Genomic DNA, 17,142 nt, shown 5'->3' with positions numbered 1-17,142 from the left:
AGGAAGTAGAGATTAACATAAACAAAGGGGGAAAGAAAGGCAATTTTGATTCGAGATCAAAATGGAGCTCTTCCAGAGCAGAGCTATCACAAAACAAAGAGCATAGCTAAAAGTTAAGCATCAGCATAAACACTGAAGTAATTTAGAGGCATCTATGCCTCCTACACAGTATATGTGTATGTCTCTCTCCTTGCCCTCACTTCATTTTCCTTATTATGGTCCATAATTTTATCCCTAGTTGAGAAACAAGTTTAAAAATAATCACCTTTTGCTGTATGTCTTATGAATGTGTGAATTTCAGAAGTTTTTAACAAATGCCTTTGTTTACTGAACTGCTAATATTGTCTTTTTCCCCCTCCCCCTAGTTGTCTCTGCTCTGAATAAGGCATGGTGTGTGAACTGTTTCGCTTGTTCCACTTGCAACACTAAGTTAACACTCAAGTAAGTTTTTCAGATAGTTTAAGAAGATGGAAAATAGTTATGATCTCTTCAGAACAGATCAATAGTCACCTTTCAAGCACAGCTGTTATAGTCATAGTTTAACTGTAATGGTATAGAACAAGGGTCTCAAACTCATGGCCCGCAGGTCATCTGCGACCTGCAAACCTCCCCAATGTGGCCTGCGGGGCTCCAGCAGTTTTGGGGCCGGGTCTCTCCCTTGGCCCCACCTGCCGCCCCCGGGCGCTCCCCCTCCCCAGGCGATTTACAATGGCCCGGGGCCCCGGCAGTGCAGCAGAGCTGAGCGGAGTCTGCCAGCCCCTCCCTGCGGCCCCGGGGTGGGGCGGGGCTGTGCCTCTGTGCGCTGCCCCCACCCCAAGCGCCCCTGCGGCCAGTGAGAAGCTGCGGGGGTGGTGCCTGGGGGCAGCAGAGCGTGGAGGCCCCCCAGCCCGCTCCGCCTTGGAGCCCCAGGTAAGTGCTGCACCTCCCGATCCCCGCCCAGAGCTGCACCCCCACCCCCTGCGTCAGCCCAGAGCCTGCACCTAGCACCCAAACTCTATCCCAGAGCCTGTACCCCAGACCCTCTCTCCCACCCAAACTCCCTCTCAGAGCCCAATCTCTCACCCCTTCTACACCCAAACTCCCTCCCAGAGCCTTCACCCCAATCCCCTACCCCAGACCTCCTCCCCCACCCAAACTCCCTCCCAGAGCCTTAGGCAGGTGGGGGGCAGAGTTTTTTTTGGGGGGGGGGGGCGGGTTCTGGGCGGCATGAGTGACATTATTGGCCTGCTGGGAGGATCTGAAGACTGGCCCTAAGGTAAATTGAGCTTGAGACCCCTGGTATAGAACATTTATAGACAACTTCTTGTAAATGATATATGTGTTTGTTCCTGTTGCTCCATTTACTACTTTAAAATCTATTTTTTCTTTGTGTTCAATTCTTCTTTCAGCTATGACTTACTCTTAAACCTTTTCCTGTTCTTTCCACTGTTTTCCTCTGTGTCTTATCTAAAGGGATAAGTTTGTTGAAATTGATCTAAAACCTGTCTGCAAACACTGTTATGAGAAAATGCCAGAAGAATTTAAACGTCGACTTGCCAAACGGGAGCGAGAAGCAAAGGATAAAGACAAGCTGAAAAAGAAAAAGCCAATCTGTTTGTAAACTTTTCTTTTCCTCCTATCACAATCTCTGCTCTTTTCTTCTTTGGTCAGTGTTTAGGACCTGTATTTTTCTTTTAGTTTTCTGCATGTGTTTGTGATAATCAAAGACAGAACAACTATTAATTTACACATATCTATGATTTGAAATTTTGAACACTACATTTTAATATGTTAAGTTTAGGCCATTGTGCTCAGAAATTGAGCTTGAAAGGTTTCTTAAATCGCAAAATTCATAAATTTTGGACTTCTTGAAGAAAAATTCTCACCTTGCTGAACAGACTGTTTTAGACCACTGTGTAGCTATGATTTCATTCCAGCTTCCCAAATTGCATAAATTTTGTGCATATAGTTAATTACATATGCCAGTAGGCATTTGTGTGCATGCAGGCTGAATAGTTAGCTGTCCACCTGCCTATCTGCATGCTCAAATGCAGGATTATGTTTAGAAAACTTGTGGATGCAGATTTAGAAGCTAGTTTTGGAAACCTGATAGTTTTGAAATTCCACTTTTAGTCAATGCCTTGTGCTTCCATTTTAACAGTCTACAAAATGGTTTTTAAGCTAATATAAAATGTCAGTCCCTGAAAACAATATTGCATGCTGAGTACATTTTTTTGTTTTGAGACTTTTTCTCTAACATTAACATTTTACTGCATTTTTAAATTACTGTATCATAACAGCACTCAATTAGACATATAACCATAATTCAGTAGCAGAGATGGGACTATGTGAATCCACATATTCTTCTTTGAGTGCTTGCTAATGTCCATTCTATTGTAAGTGTGCGCACGCCCTTGTGTGCAGCCGTTGGAAACTTTTGCCTTAGCGGTACCCGTAGGGCTGGCTGTGCCGCCCTCTGGAGTGCCGACTCATGGTGCAGTATATCAGGCGCTGCCGGCCCTGCGCCTTCTCAGCTCCTTCTTACTGACCATGGTGGTTAATCGGAGCACCTCTGACCCTTGCTTCGCAAGTGATCAGCAGTTTTCTTCATCTGTTTAGCCTTGTGCTTCTCTGTAAATAGTTTTAAGCGTTGTTAGTTAGTCGTTAAGTCCCCATTAAGTGTTTAGTTAGATAGTGTCCCAGCGGAAACTTGGCCCCCGGAGAGCATGCCCCAATCTCCAGGTTTCAAGCCCTGCTCATCCTGTAACAGGCCTGTGCCTGTCAGTGACCCTCACGAGCTGTTTACAGTGCCTTGGGAAAACCCATATAAAGAAGCACTGTCATATCTGCCAGAACTTTCATCCACGGACTCAGAAGGAGCATGATATCTGCCTCAGGGCCCTTCTGATGCAGGCTGCCCTGCGTCCAGCTTCAGAGCCAGTGCAGCCTGAACTGGCACCCAGTGCTTCCACTTCGGTGCGTAGCACACTTCTGGCACCAGGGTCCTTCCAGCACCAATCCCCGTCACCAATGCCAAAGAAAAAACCTAAGACCACAGCACCGGCCAAGACCGACCAAGGGGTTCCGGGTAAGGAACCCTGTTCGTGCCTTCTGTCCACTCCGGACCCGTTGAAGGGTTCGGCCACGGGGGGGTTCCTCCCCCAGAAAGGACCCGCCACTGACTCCAGGGAGCGGTAAAGGGCCTAAGCAAATGGCACAACTGGCCCCCTCCAAGGGCCTGGCACTGGGAGAGTCCACAGTGCCTCCTCTGTGTGTGGAAAGGACCCAGCTAGGGCTTCCCGTGAGGGCAAGATCGCCAGAAAGGCCTCACACAAATCAGGTGAGTGCTGCTGATCTCCAGAGCCAAGACAGAGTCAGAAGCTGCCACATTCTTGGTCTCCACGTCAGCCTAGGTCTCCAGCTAGCCACTACAAGTTACAGGCACCGTGCTCTCTATCTCCGTTGTCGCGTCGAGATTCACCCAGGTGTCGTCGATCACCCCAGTACCAGTCCTCATCCCGCTATCAGTCACCATCTCCAAGACCTTGAGGGCACTCCCCAACACGATGTCACTTCCCCTACCCCCGGCATCAGTCAGACTGGTCCTGGCACCGGTCTCCAGCAGCAACCATGAGACGTCAGACTCAAGCCTCCACAGCCCCACCCTGGTCGCTGGAGGGAGATGAATTTTCAGGCTCAGAGGCGCAATTCAGTCCCTCGCCCAGACAGCGTGAGTGGGCTCCGGAAGGCGCATCAGCAACATCGGTGCCGACCTGGCGCGAAAGCCAGTGGCCGACCCAATGGCTGAATTGGAACACATGGGGCATTCCTATCATGCCGGTGCCCCACTCCCACCAGACCTCAGTTGCAGCATCAGAAAGACCACAGGCGGCACTCCTGGCACTTGCAGCACCGGGCTCGGTGCAGGACGTTCCAGCTACCACCTCATATGAGAAGCCAGTACCCACCCCAAGGCCTCCCTCCCCACGTAGACGGAGACGCCACCGAGGCCCCCCCAGCCACCCAGTCATCTTTCTCCTCCCCGGATGAAGCGGTAGCGGCACTGTCTAGAGGTAGCCCACTGGACAATTTCCACAAGCATCGGGCTTTGCTCCGCAGGGTGGCTGCTAACTTGGGCCTTAAAGTGGAGGAGATTGAGGAGCAGATGAATATGCTTTTTAACGTGCTCTCTGCGGCCGCCCCAACCCGGGTCACGCTCCCAATTCACGAAGGGGTGAATATTGCCAAGGCCATCTGGCAGACCCCGTTCTCCATCCCGCCCACCTCGAAAAGGATGGAAAAGAAGTACTTCATTCCTGCAAAGGGGTTCGAGTACTTATATACTCATCTGCCACCAGGTTCGTTGGTCGTGTTGGCAGCCAATGAGCAGGACAAACACGGGCCCACCAGTTCAACCCCTAAGAATAAAGAGGCGAAAAGACTAGTCTTATTTGGCCAAAAGATTTTTTCTATGGCTAGGCTCCAGTTTCGGGTGGCAAATCACTAGGCCCTCTTGGGCTGCTACAGTTTTAACTTGTGGGGCTCTCTCCTCAAGTTCAAGGACTCCATGTCCCTGGAAGCAGCCCAGAAATTCTCCATCCTGGTCGAGGAAGGGACCGTGGCTGCTCAGTCCTCTTGCCAGATGGCCTGGGATACCACCGATTCAGCTGCCCTAGTGGTTGCCTCAGTGGTGGTCATGCGGCGCAGCTCCTGGCTCCAGACCTCCGGCCTGTCCCAAGAGATGCAGGCCTCAATCCAGGACCTTCCGTTTGACGGTGTCGGCCCGGTTTCTGATCAAACGGATGTGCGTCTGCATGACCTGTCCTACAGGACACAAAGGTGACCCTCTGCTCCCTGGGAATGCCCATGTTTCAGTTGTCTAGGCAGCTGTTCCGGCCTCCCTCACCTCCTAGGCAGTGGCAACCTCGGCAGGGGCCTACAAGGAAAAGAGACACTGTGTTCAACCGCTGCCGCCCTTCATCGTCCCAATCTCCTGCACAGCCTGGCCTGGCAAAACACCAGGGGGGCCAGAAGAGCTCATTTTGAGGGTGCGCTCGGGAGCGACACACCAGCCAACTGCCTGGATTCTTTCTGCCCCTTCCTTGACCACCTTTTCTCTGACCACTTGGCCTGGTCATGGGTTACCTTGGACCATTGGGTCCTGGACATAGTGGCTCGGGGCTACACACTGCAATTTTTGGCCACCCCTCGTTCCGCCCCCTCCCCCGCACTTCCCTATCCCTCTTCAGGGACCCTTCTCACAAGCAGCTCCTCGTTCAGGAGGTTGAGAACCTCCTACACTTGGGGGTTGTGGAGGAAGTTCCTCGGGATATGCAAGGAACAGGATTCTACTCCCGCTGCATCCTAATCCTGCAGGCAAATGGGAGGCTCAGATCCATTTTGGACCTGCGGGGCCTCAACAAGTCTCTGTTGAAGTTCCACGTGGTATCCCTGGCTTCCATCATCCCTTCTCTGGATCCAGGGGTCTGGTACACCGCTCTCGACTTAAAAGACACTTATTTTCATATCTCTATTTTCCTGGGACACAGACATTTCCTGCACTTTATAGTGGCAGGGCGCCACTTCCAGTTTACGGCGCTGCCCTTTGACCTGTCCTCGGCCCCCAGGGTGTTCACGTAATGCATGGCGTCGGTGGCAGCTTAACTGAGGTGTCGAGGGGTCCAGATCTTCCCATATCTTGATAATGGCTTATCAAGGGCAGGCCTTCGGAGGAGGTCCAGAGGAGGCTCGATCTGGTGCGCTCCACCTGCAACGATATGGGTCTCCTAATAAACAGAATAATCCATGTTAGCACCAGTTCAACTCATAGAGTTCATCTGTGCAGTTCTCAACTCAAGGCAGGCCAGGGCATTCCTGCCGGAAGTGCATTTTCAAACCATGTCAGACCTGATCGCTCACATACAGAGCCAACCGCTCACTATAACCCACATGTGCCTGCAACTGATGGGCCACATGCAAGTACATGGTAAGCCATGCCTGGCTTCATCTGAGGCCCCCACAAATGTTACTGGCCTCAGTCTACATTCCCAGTAGGCACCCCCTGGACTGAGTGGTCCTGGTGCTGAGTCGTGTCCTCTCACTGCTCGACTGGTGGTGGGATCCCAGGTTGGTGCTGCGGGCAGACCCTTTTGCAACCCCATCACCCTTGCTCACCTTGGTTTCAGACGCCTCAGACCTGGGCTGGGGGGCCATTGGCTGCAACATGACCTAGCCTTTCATATCAATTTCAGGGAACTCAGAGCGGTTCACCTGGCATGTTAGGCTTTCCTGCCAGGTCTATGGCCCTCTGTTAGGAAGTGCTGAGCCTTTGGGACTTTTGTGTGTGGCAGGACATTCATTTGGTGGCCACCCACCTGCCCAGTACCAAGAACATCCTGGTGGATTGCCTCAGCAGGACCTTCTTGTCTCACCACGAATGGTCGTTCTACTCGGAGGTGGACAGCCTAGTCTTCTGAAGGTGGGGACTCCCCAGGTGGACCTGTTCATGTCCAGACAGAACAGGAAGTGCCACATGTTCTGTTCTCTGCATAGCAGGGACAGGGGCTCCCTGTGAGACGCCTTCCTGATCCCATGGTCGGGAGCACTTATGTACGCCTTCCTGCCGGTGCCACTGATCCACAAGGTCCTGCTCAAGGTGAAGTGAGACAAAGCTTCAGTCATCCTCATAGCCTCGGTGTGACCTCGGCAGCACTGGTTTGCCATGTTCCTGAGCCTTTCGGCGGCCACCCAATTACAGCTGCCTCTTCGGCCGGACCTACTGTCCCAGAACCATGGCAGTCTGCTGCACCCAAACCTGGCGGCACTGCACCCAACAGCCTGGTTTCTGCAGGGAGGAGCGGCCGTGTTCTGCCAGTGTCCATCAGGTCTTGCTGGGCAGCAGGAAGCCCCCCACTACGACTACCTATGTATCAAAATGGAAGCGGTTCCTGTGTTGGGCCACAGATTGCCATATCCTGCAGGATGTCCTGGACTATTTACTACACCTAAAGCTCCAGAACCTGTCGCTGTCCTTGATCAAGGTGCACCTGGTGGCTATTTCAACTTTCCACTCTCCGTTTCAAGGCAGGTCGGTCTTCACACATCCCATGACAGCACAGTTTCTGAAAGGTCTGGATTGCCTTTACCCGCATGTCCGCGACCCGGTCCCTTCTTGGGACCCGAACCTTGTGCTTTCCAGGCTCACAGTGCCTGCCTTTGAGCCCCTGGCTTCCTGCTTCCTTCTGCTTTTATCCTGGAATGTCTCCTTGTTGGTCACTATAACTTCAGCCTGTAGGGTGTCTGAGATCATGGCACTCACGTCCGAGTCCCCATATACCAGGGGTTCTCTAACTGGGGGTCGGGACCCCTCAGGGGGTCATGAGGTTATTACCTGAGGAGTCGTGAGCTGTCAGCCTCCAACCTAACCCCCACTTTTCCTCCAGCATTTATAATGGTGTTAAATACATAAAAATGTGTTTTTAATTTATAAGGGGGGGGGGGTCGCACTCAGAGGCTTGCTATGTGAAAGGGGTCACCAATACAAAAGTTTGAGAACCACTGCCATATACGATCTTCTATAAGGACAAGGTCCATCTGCGTCCACACCTGGCCTTTCTGCCCAAGGTCGACTCCCAGTTCCACGCAAGTCAGGACATATATCTTCCGGTCCTTTGCCCGAAGCCTCATGCAAGGGATGAGGAATGCAGGCTGCACACCTTGGACGTTAGGGGAGCTCTGGCCTTCTACATAGAGAGAATGAAGCTAATCCGTAAGTCTCCGCAGCTGTTTGTTGCTGTCACGGACCAAGTGAAGGGTTGTGCAGTATCCACCCAGAGGATCTCGTCCTGGATCATGGCTTGTATCCGCTACTGCTGTGAGCTGGCGAAGATGCCCCCACCACCAATTGTGACGGCCCACTTCGCTAGAGCACAGACCTTGGCGGCGGCCTTCCTCAATCAGGTGCTGATCCAAGAAATTTGCCATGCCGCATCTGGTTGTACATCCACGCTTTTGCCTTGCACTATGCGCTGATCCAGCAGGCTCAGGCTGATGCTAGTTTCGACAGTACCACAATCTGCAAGACTCTGAACTTCAAGCCCAACTCCTGGGATTCTGCTTGTAAGTCTCCTACAATGGAATCAACATGAACAAGCACTCGATAAAGAAAAAAACGATTATCCATCGTTTTGTAACTGTTGTTCTTCGAGATGTGTTGCTCATGTCCATTCTATTACCCGTCTCCTGATCCTCTTTCGGAGTTTTCGACAAGAAGGAACCGAGAGGGCTCAGGGCCAGCGGCACCTGATATACTGCACCATGAGGGTGCCAAAGCCGGCCCTGTGGGTACCCGCTACGGCAAAAGTTTACGACGGCTGCGCACATGTGCGGGTGCACACCTACAATGGAATGGACATGAGCAACACACCTCGAAGAACAACTGTTACAAAAAGGTGGTAACTGGTTTTTGCTAACTCTGTCAAGATGCCCTCTGAATAGTAATTGACTTGTTTTTCACAGTTCATACAGAGTTTATATTTTGTTTTTTGGAGTTCTCCAAAAGTTCTCTAAAATGAGAAGGTTTTTGATTTTTTAAAATAAAGTTTATAATTCACATTGGACTGAGTCTCCTGTTACAATCCATCATATTGCTGCAAAGTGACATTGAAATTAACAGCTCCTGGAATCCCATGGGAGATCAGAAAATCATGTCCAATATGTATTGATAAACAGAAGAGTTTTACTGTTTAAATATTGAAAAGACTTGTTAAAATATCAGACACAGTCAACTTGAAAATTACTTTTCCAGCTGAAAATTTAGTATGTATTGTTTTAAGTAACTCGAGAGATTACTACAATTGAAAGAAATTAAATAGCATTTTATTTTTCTGTTTTTCCAGTTTGTTTATTGTGCATTTGATAGCAGTTAGTTTTATTGTTTTGTTGATATAGTGGCACTTCCTGTCTCATGGGCAAACTGGCTCATAACTGCCTTCTGCAGGAATTCTTCCGTTTTCCTCTGCAGCAGCTAGTACTCGCAACTGTCAGAGACAGGATACTTATATATGGCCACTGCTCTGATCCAGTATGGAAATTCATAGCATCTTCTGCCTAACAGTTCTTGCCTATACCCACATCAGATATCTGTAGGTCCTTAAGGCTGGGTGTCCACAGACTTCTGAAAATATAGCGTGTATCTTTACTGTTAGGTTTACAATTCAGTGGTTGCACAACACACAGTATTGCATAAAACAATTTTCCTCAGTAGCCAAAAGTTCTCTATTTGTTTTCCTGTACAGCTGTTTCTTTCACTTCAGCTATTTACTTTCAGGTCTCTTTCACATAAATATTGATTATATGTGCAAGGATTGGCCATCTCAATTTTTCAAAACTCAAATCTGTCACCGTTAGCAAATTCACTTGTACTTAACCTGCCAGGGCTAAAAAATAAATAAACACATATCAAAAGTCTCTCCTGAATTTGGGTTTCCCCTCTTGAAAGTTGGCACCCAGTGACAAAGCTGGGCAGTGCTAATAACAAGTATAATTGTATGTAACATAAAAAATAGATTCAAGTATACATCTATATTTGTTGTCTTGCTATGTCATTTATAATCTTAACTCCATGTATATATTGAGCAAAAATACTGAAAAAGCATTATTTTGCTGCCTGTACTATGTCAATATGACATGCTACAAGTACTCTTTGAAATCTCTTTCACAAAAGATATTTTTCCTTTTTTATCATTTGTAGGAACAAATTTGTTGAATTTGATATGAAGCCTGTCTGCAAGAAATGTTATGAGAAGTTTCCTCTGGAGTTGAAAAAAAGACTGAAGAAACTAGCTGAAACTTTAGGGAGGAAGTAAAGCCTCCTTCTAATCCTCCTGTGCAAAAATGAGAAAAAATTACAGATATTACTTGACTTTTATTTTATTTTTCTTTGAGGCTTGCAATCAGCAATACGTACGCAAAGAAAATGAGTTTTCTTGATGCATGACTACCTTCATACTAAAGTACTTTCCTCTTATCGCCCGCAAAAATGCATCTAAAAACCCTCTACATTTTATATAAACCTCATAACTAGCAAAAACAAAATATATCTTCAATTCTGTATTTGACATTTACATTTATACATATTTGTTGATATGTAGATTGTACTTGCATAGTAAATTGCGGATACAAATTCATGTTAAACTCTTACGTCTCTGGTACTGCAGTTGGATCTGCCTTGTACCCAGATTTCAGTGGGATTCTGTGCAGACATAAGATCTGCTTGTGCATATCCTGCAGTGACTTAACAGATGAGCCTAGCTTTCTGTACACAAATAGTGCCGTTGAAGTTAATGGTAATACTTGTGCATAGAATTAAGCACATTTGTAAGTCATGAAGTGACTGTAGCATCACTTTTTATGGAACTATTTGTTTTTAGATTCAGATCCATGTAGTCATTATGAAGCCTTATTTTAAATGTATCTGAAGAAAGTCAAACTTCTAAGTGCAACCACTGCAAAAGTGTAGTGCCTTTAATAGATAAATCTTACATAATTAATCTTTGTATATCAGACTTAAAAGTTGTAATGAAAATATAGAAAACTTATTCCTGTTGCAAGAAATATGCATATTCAGAGCTACCTGAATTTTGCTATGTTCCGTTCAAAATAATCCAGTAACATTCATGAGTGTTTTTGTATTTTACTTACATTTTGTGCCTTATTCTTCTGTATCTTTTACAACAGTATTCAAAAACACTGATGCATTAAATATATATACAGTTTTATTTTTATTTTATATTTTTATGCAGAAAACATATACCAGGTATTATAAGAGATAATATGCTTTAACTACTTCAGCTCTATAGAATGTATGAAGTTTGTTCGTTTTGTTTTTACGAATTTGAAAACACCTGAATTTTAAAAAATACATTATTTTGCTTCTAGACTCAATTAATTTTTTTTAATAGTACATGAAATAATTCTCGCTCATCTCTGAATGTTACTTTTACACCAGTGAGTGTCTGTATAAACAGTCTATCCTGGAAGGTGCTGAGCACCTTCAACTTTTGTGTCAGTCTTGAAGAACTGGGTCCAAACTGATCAGAATTCCCTATAACATACTTCTAAGTCTTATGCTATTCATTTGTAATCATAAAGAATCTAGGGTTTTTTCCCTTCCTCTATAAAGGTGCAGTAGTTTGGCAAACTTGTTTAACAAAATTAATAAACCTTTTTTTCCTTTACTATAGCAATCTAAACAGATTGTATAGGATTATACTCTACCAACTAAAGTCTCATTTCATATCTTCAAGAAAAAATATCCCTTAGTTGGTTTAAATGGTAAGCTTCCCAGTGTGATTAATAAAGGTTATAGAATATAACTTGTCTGACTTTTTCTTAAAGGAATGTTTGGTTGTGGAGGTGAGAGACCCCGTATATGTTCTCTTTGCCTTACTAGTGCTACACACCGAAACTGACTCCATAGTTAAGGCTGTATTTCCCTTACTGTACTTTTCCCTTAAAGCAGAACTACAGTCCCTCTATTTCCCACTTTAATAAATTAATTTAGCTTTTAAATTTCAGATACCGTTCAGTGGATAGTTGAATCGTCTAGGAAATGTTCCAAATAAAATACTTGCTAACTTTTCTTAGCCAAAATAATTTAAAATAGCCTAGTTTTGAAATTTACACCTGAATGTCACCCAACCCCCATCCAACACAGTCAGTCACCACACATTTTCACATTAGCACACAGGTCACGTTTGACATTTAACAATTATGCAGAATACATTTATCTTCCTTACAAATTATAATCAAAACTAGAAAAGACCAAGGAACTTCAGAGGGCCCAAACAAAGCTAGTAAATGGCTAGCATGATCCCATATGAAATTCACTGATGACAAATGCAAGGCAATAGACATTGAAAAGTAAGTTAAATCCATACACTTATTGAGTTCTAAGTTAACTGTAACAACTCAGGAAAAAGACCTGGGAATCACTGAGGATATCACTGTGTGGTAAAGGTACTGTGTAAATGTTATAATACATGTACAAAGTCAGTGGCATATCCTGACCTCCCATTTAGTCCTAAAAAACCAGGAGTACTTGTGGCACCTTAGAGACTAACATTTATTTGACCATAAGCTTTCATGGGCTACAGCCCATTTCATCAGATGCATAGAATGGAACATATAGTAAGAAGATAAGATACATACATACATACAGAGAACATGAAAAGGTGGAGTAAGAGGCTCTAAGAGGATGTCATGGTAGGGTATTGCCACCCTTACTTCTGGGCTGCTGCCTGCAGAGCTGGGCCCTCAGTCAGCAGCCACCACTCTCCGGCTGCCCAGTTCTGAAGGCAGCAGCACTGAAGAAAGGGTGGCTATACCATACCACGCCATCCGTACTTCTGTGCTGCTGCTGGCGGGGCACTGCCTTCAGACCTGGACGCTCGGCTAACAGCCGCCATTCTCTGGCCACCCAGTTCTGAAGGCAGCACAGAAGTAAGGGTGGCAAGACCGTGACTCCACCTAAAATAATCCTGTGACCCCCATGCAAATCCCTTTTGGGTAAGGACGCTCAATTTGAGAAATGTTTGTTTCCCCCGTGAAATCTGGTCTTTTGTGCGATTTTACCCTCTACAATACAGATTTCACGGTCCGTGACGAATTTTTCATGGCCCTGAATGTGGTAGAGCTCTAATCATGTACTTCAGAGCACTACAACCAATTCCACATCAACTGTTGTTCCTCATCCTATTTCGAGGACCAGGAACAAACAGGGCTCCATCTGAAACATCTAAACAAGTTCCTAAAGGAGGCTTATTTTCATATTCCCAGTTACAATTCACCTGCTTTACATATAGATGGTAGGTTGTATCCCCCCACCCCAAATTTTGATTATTATTTGATCTGACATATGCTCCTAGGGTCTCTTACAGCAGTGGCTCTCAACCTTTCCAGACTACTGTACCGCTTTCAGGAGTCAGATTTGTCTTCTGTACCCACAAGTTTCATCTCACTTGAAAAGTACTTTCTTACAGACATAAAAATACAAACGTGTCACAGCACAATATTACTGAAAAATTGCTTACTTTCTCATTTTACCATGAAATGTGTTTGTACTGACTTTGCTAGTGCTTTTTATGTAGCCTGTTGTAAAACTAGGAAAATATCCAGATGAGTTGATGTACCAGCTGGAAGACCCTGTGTACCCTAGGAAGACATATATCCCTGATTGAGAACCATTGTCTTATGGGATCATGTATTAATACTGGCTTTAAGGAAGAAGGAAATGGACTCCTATTTCTTCCTGGATAATTTTGCTGGTCGGGGTGCTGTACAGAGAGAGAGCTGAAGGAAACAGTTATACAGTTATAGAAGTAGCTTGGACTCATGATAAATACATCATAATGGCTCCAGGTAGTCAATCATAGGCTTGGTCTGAGGATTAATCCTATGATGTATAAATTCGAATCTCAGAAGAATATTAACTGAAGATGACAATGGCCACAGTTGAAAACAAATGACGTCACAGAAATAAATCTCTACTGGGCATACTGATCTGATGCACGAAACACGGTCCTGTGACACAGAGTTCCCATGAGTCCTACCAGCCTCTCATCATCCCTTTTGTATCGTAGAAATGCAGGGCTTTAGGCAGTGATGAGCTGCCAAAATCTTAACAACTGGTTCCCTCCTCACCCCATGAGGGGGTCGTAGACCGCCCCCACCCCCAGAGACTCCTGCCCCATCCAACCCTCCTCGTTCCTTGACGCCTCCCTCCCCCGGACCCCCTGCCCCATCCATCCCGTCCCCTGACTGCCCCCAGAACCGGGCAGGAGGGTCTTGTGGGCCACCGCAGTGGGTGCCCACCGCGCCCCGCCCCTAAGAGCCAGAGGGACCTGCTGGGTGGTGAGGAGTCCCAGCAGCGTTTACCTGTGGCGGCTCCCAGGAAGCATCCAGTACCAGCAAGTCCCTCTGGCTCCTAGGGGTGGGGGAGTGTAGCTGGGGGGGAGCAGGGGCAGTGACTGCTACCCCCACCGATCACATCAAAAGTGGTGCCTTAGGCACCGACTCCCTGGGTGCTCCGGGGTTGAAGCACCCACGGGGAAAATTTGGTGGGTGCACCACTGGCAGCTCCCTGCCTGGCCTCAGCTCACCTCCACTCTGCCTCCTCCCCTGAACGCGCCGCCCCGCTCTGCTTCGCCCCCTCCCCCGACTTCCCGCGAAACAGCTGTTCACGCGGGAAGCCCGGGAGGGCTAAGAAGCAGGCGGCAGCTTCACACTCAGGCCCAGAGAGGCGAAGGCGAGCTGGGGCGGGGAGCAGTTCCCCTCCCTCTCCCTGGGTTACCTCCTGCAGCGCGAGCGGCCCTCGTCGCGCCCCCCCCCCCCGACCCCGCTCACCTCTGCTCCGCCTCCACCTTCCTGGGCCTGAGTGCGAAGCCGCCGCCTGCTTCTCAGCCCTCCCAGGTTTCCTGCGCGAACAGCTGATTCACGGGAAACCTGGGGGTGGGGGGGCAGAGAAGCAGAGCGGGGCGGCGCGTTCAGGGGAGGAGACGGAGCGGAGGTGAGCTGGGGCCGGGGGTGGGGCGGGAGGCTGCCGGTGGGTGCTCTGCACCCACCAAATTTTCCCCTTGGGTGCTCCAGAGCTGGAGCACCCATGGAGTCAGCACCTAAGGCACCACTTTTGGCCGGCTGTTAAATTTAGAAGCCCTTTTAGAACCGGTTGTCGCCCCCGGCAGGTCCCGTGAGGGACAACCGGCTCTAAAAGGGCTTCTAAATTTAACAACCGGAACCGGCTCCAGCTCACCACTGGCTTTAGGGGACGTAAGTCCAGCCCCTTAACGCTGAGGCAAGACTGAGTTACCCTAGGCCACCCCTGACAGGTGCTTGTCCAACCTGGCCACACACACACCCCCCCCCCCCGGCAGGGACTCCAGGACCGCCCTCCCACGCCTGTTGCACAATTCAACTTCCCTCAAAGTTAAAAAAAAGTTTTATCTTCAGATCTAACCTAAACCTCCCTGGCTGCAGACTGAGTCCCCTTCACGTCTTGTCCTGCCGCCAGTGGCCACGGACAACAACTGATCGCCCGCCTCTTCGCACCAGCCCGACCCCCCTCCCCGGTTTACACTATTACCAGGCCAGCCAGAGGTGACAGGCCTTGGCCTTCCCCTCCCCCACCCCCTTCTCCCTGACACTGTCCAGCAGCAAGCGCGGTTGGCAGCTGTACACGTGGGTTCCGGGCACGCGCACCCTCTCCCCCCGCCGCCTCCCACCCCAAACGCTCGCTGCGATTGGCTCCCGGGGACTGTGAAACTGGCCAAGGAACGCGCCGCCGCGAGCGCGGAGAGAGGCGAAGGGCCAGGGCCAGGTTCAGGACAGGAGAGGGGCGGCCCAGCCGATATACGTCATTTCTGCTTCCGCAAGCGGTGACGACGCACACAGACGTAGCGCGCCGCGTTACGCACGCGAGCGTCCCCCTCCCCACTCTCACGCCCGTGGGCGCAGCGCGAGTGCGGCTCGTGAGCTGGGGGGCTCGCGGCGGCGTTTCGCGTTTCGCTCAGCGAGCGAGCGAGCGGCTCTGCGCGCGCCACCACCATGAGGCGCAGCAAGGCCGAGGTGGAGCGGTACATCGCCTCCGTGCAGGCCGCGGCCCCCTCCCCCAAAGAGGTGAGCGGCCCGCCGGTGTCCCCGGCGAGCTCCGCTAGCGGAGCCGGGCCCGCGGCGGGGAGGGGGTCGGTCGGTCGGTCGGTCCCCGCCCGGGTGACTGCGGGGCGGCGGCGGCTTGTTCCCCAAGAGCGAGGGCCGGGGAGCGGGGCGAGTCAGTCGGCGGGGAGCGGGTGCCGGGGTCGCCGCGGGGCGCGGGCTGCCGCTGGCGCCCGGTGGCGGTGGGGTGAAGGGACTTGGCGCCCGCGAGGGGCGGCTGGGGGAGGGCGGCTGCCCCGATCCGGCACCGGCGGGGCCCCACGGGGTGGGCCCCCGCCCGCGACAGGGAGGCGGGAGGGTCAGCGAGTCCCGGGCCCGTGTCTGACAGGAGCCCGGCTTCCAACGTCGTTGGCCTGGCCTCATTTCGGTGTGGGCGGGGCCCCCCGCTCTGCGGGCCGGTTGCAAGGCCGGGCCCCTGCCCTGGCGGTGGGGGTGGGGCTGTAGCCAAGGCTGGGAGGAGAGTGTAGCAGCCGGGTCCCCGGAGTCTAACCGAGACGGGTCTGAGCCATCTTCTGGGCTGTGGGCGCTTTTCCTTCAGCCCTTCGTCCGTCCGTCCGCGGTTGAGTTGGGGGAGAGCGATGGGATCGTGCAGGGAAGCTCGCCCTGCTGCTTCTGCTAAGGAAAGGATTTAAGTCGCTAATGCGATGCTGCAGATTTGATGTGTCTGAAACACTGCTATTGCTCTAAAAAAAAAAAAACCGTGCAATTTAGCTTTCAGAGTTATTAATCTGTAGGGTGGTAATTCATGGGCTCAAACTTTTTTTCACAAAACGTGGATCACATTTTAATAAAAAGTGGCTGACCTAGCTCCCTGCTTGTTCATGGGCTTGTAACAACCCCATTGCAACGATCACAATTGTTTACATGGAATTAGCTGAAAATGCATTACATTCTTGTCTGGTAATGCACTTTAGAAATGAAAATTATAGCTAGTTCTGCGTCACCAGTTATCTCTCTGCAGACCCCAGAAGATGCTCTCCAGATCACCAGTGGTCACACAGATATAGTTTAACATAGACATTTAATTCTGAAAAGCCAGAGATCAATCTAATGCTTAAAACCTGACTGTTAACACTTATTCTGTAGTTTTAGTCCTATTAGTAAATGCTCTATATTGTAGTGGCAGGAAATTTAACAGTGTTATGTACTGCTTTGTAGGCACATCAGTGTGTTTAATGTATAATCTTTTTAGGCAGGCTTTGTGCACACAGTATTGTTACTATCTCATTGAAATACGCATGCAGAGATTTTGTTGATTGTGGAAGTCATAGGATTCAGATGCCTTTTACAACAGAGACCATGTCAACAAATTATTCAATTTAAAAGTTACACCTAACAGATATTTGTTGTTACATCACACTTTTTTTAATGTTTGCTCCTGTTCACTGTGCGAAAGACCCACGCAAACAGGGAATGCTGACTTTATATGGGTAATGGTGTAGCTGATTGTATAGT

The 17,142-nt window shown here is 49.0% G+C and overlaps 2 protein-coding genes and 1 long non-coding RNA gene across 11 annotated transcripts in view; 2 read left to right on the top strand and 1 right to left on the bottom strand.

Annotated features, from left to right (window-relative positions):
• The window catches only part of LIMS1 (LIM zinc finger domain containing 1), a 140,883-nt gene extending 129,983 nt beyond the window's left edge, over positions 1–10,900 (top strand). For 5 of the 9 annotated variants that reach the window (XM_073350961.2, XM_073350981.2, XM_073350971.2 and 2 more), the window contains 2 exons: positions 366–441; positions 1,453–1,600. In XM_073350961.2, the coding sequence (XP_073207062.1) occupies positions 366–441; positions 1,453–1,600 (224 nt within the window). Of the gene's footprint in view, positions 1–365; positions 442–1,452; positions 1,601–9,730 lie in introns of those variants that run through there. The other 4 variants (XM_073351000.2, XM_073350930.2, XM_073350950.2 and 1 more) reach the window with 2 other exon arrangements.
• The window catches only part of LOC140914062 (uncharacterized), a 46,212-nt gene extending 31,743 nt beyond the window's left edge, over positions 1–14,469 (bottom strand). The window contains exon 1 of the long non-coding RNA XR_012159754.1: positions 14,383–14,469. This is a non-coding gene — a long non-coding RNA (uncharacterized LOC140914062). The remainder of the gene's footprint in view (positions 1–14,382) is intronic.
• An 842-nt stretch (positions 14,470–15,311) lies between these two features.
• RGPD4 (RANBP2 like and GRIP domain containing 4) overlaps positions 15,312–17,142 on the top strand; it is a 59,601-nt gene continuing 57,770 nt past the window's right edge. The window contains exon 1 of the mRNA XM_073350899.2: positions 15,312–15,651. Coding sequence (XP_073207000.1) covers positions 15,580–15,651 — 72 coding nt within the window. The 5' untranslated portion in view covers positions 15,312–15,579. The remainder of the gene's footprint in view (positions 15,652–17,142) is intronic.

Source organism: Lepidochelys kempii, chromosome 1 (genome assembly GCF_965140285.1).
Source record: "Lepidochelys kempii isolate rLepKem1 chromosome 1, rLepKem1.hap1, whole genome shotgun sequence".
Taxonomy (NCBI): Eukaryota; Metazoa; Chordata; order Testudines; family Cheloniidae; genus Lepidochelys; species Lepidochelys kempii.
The sequence above is the reverse complement of the archived record's forward strand: the minus strand, read 5'-3'. Positions and strand labels throughout refer to the sequence as shown.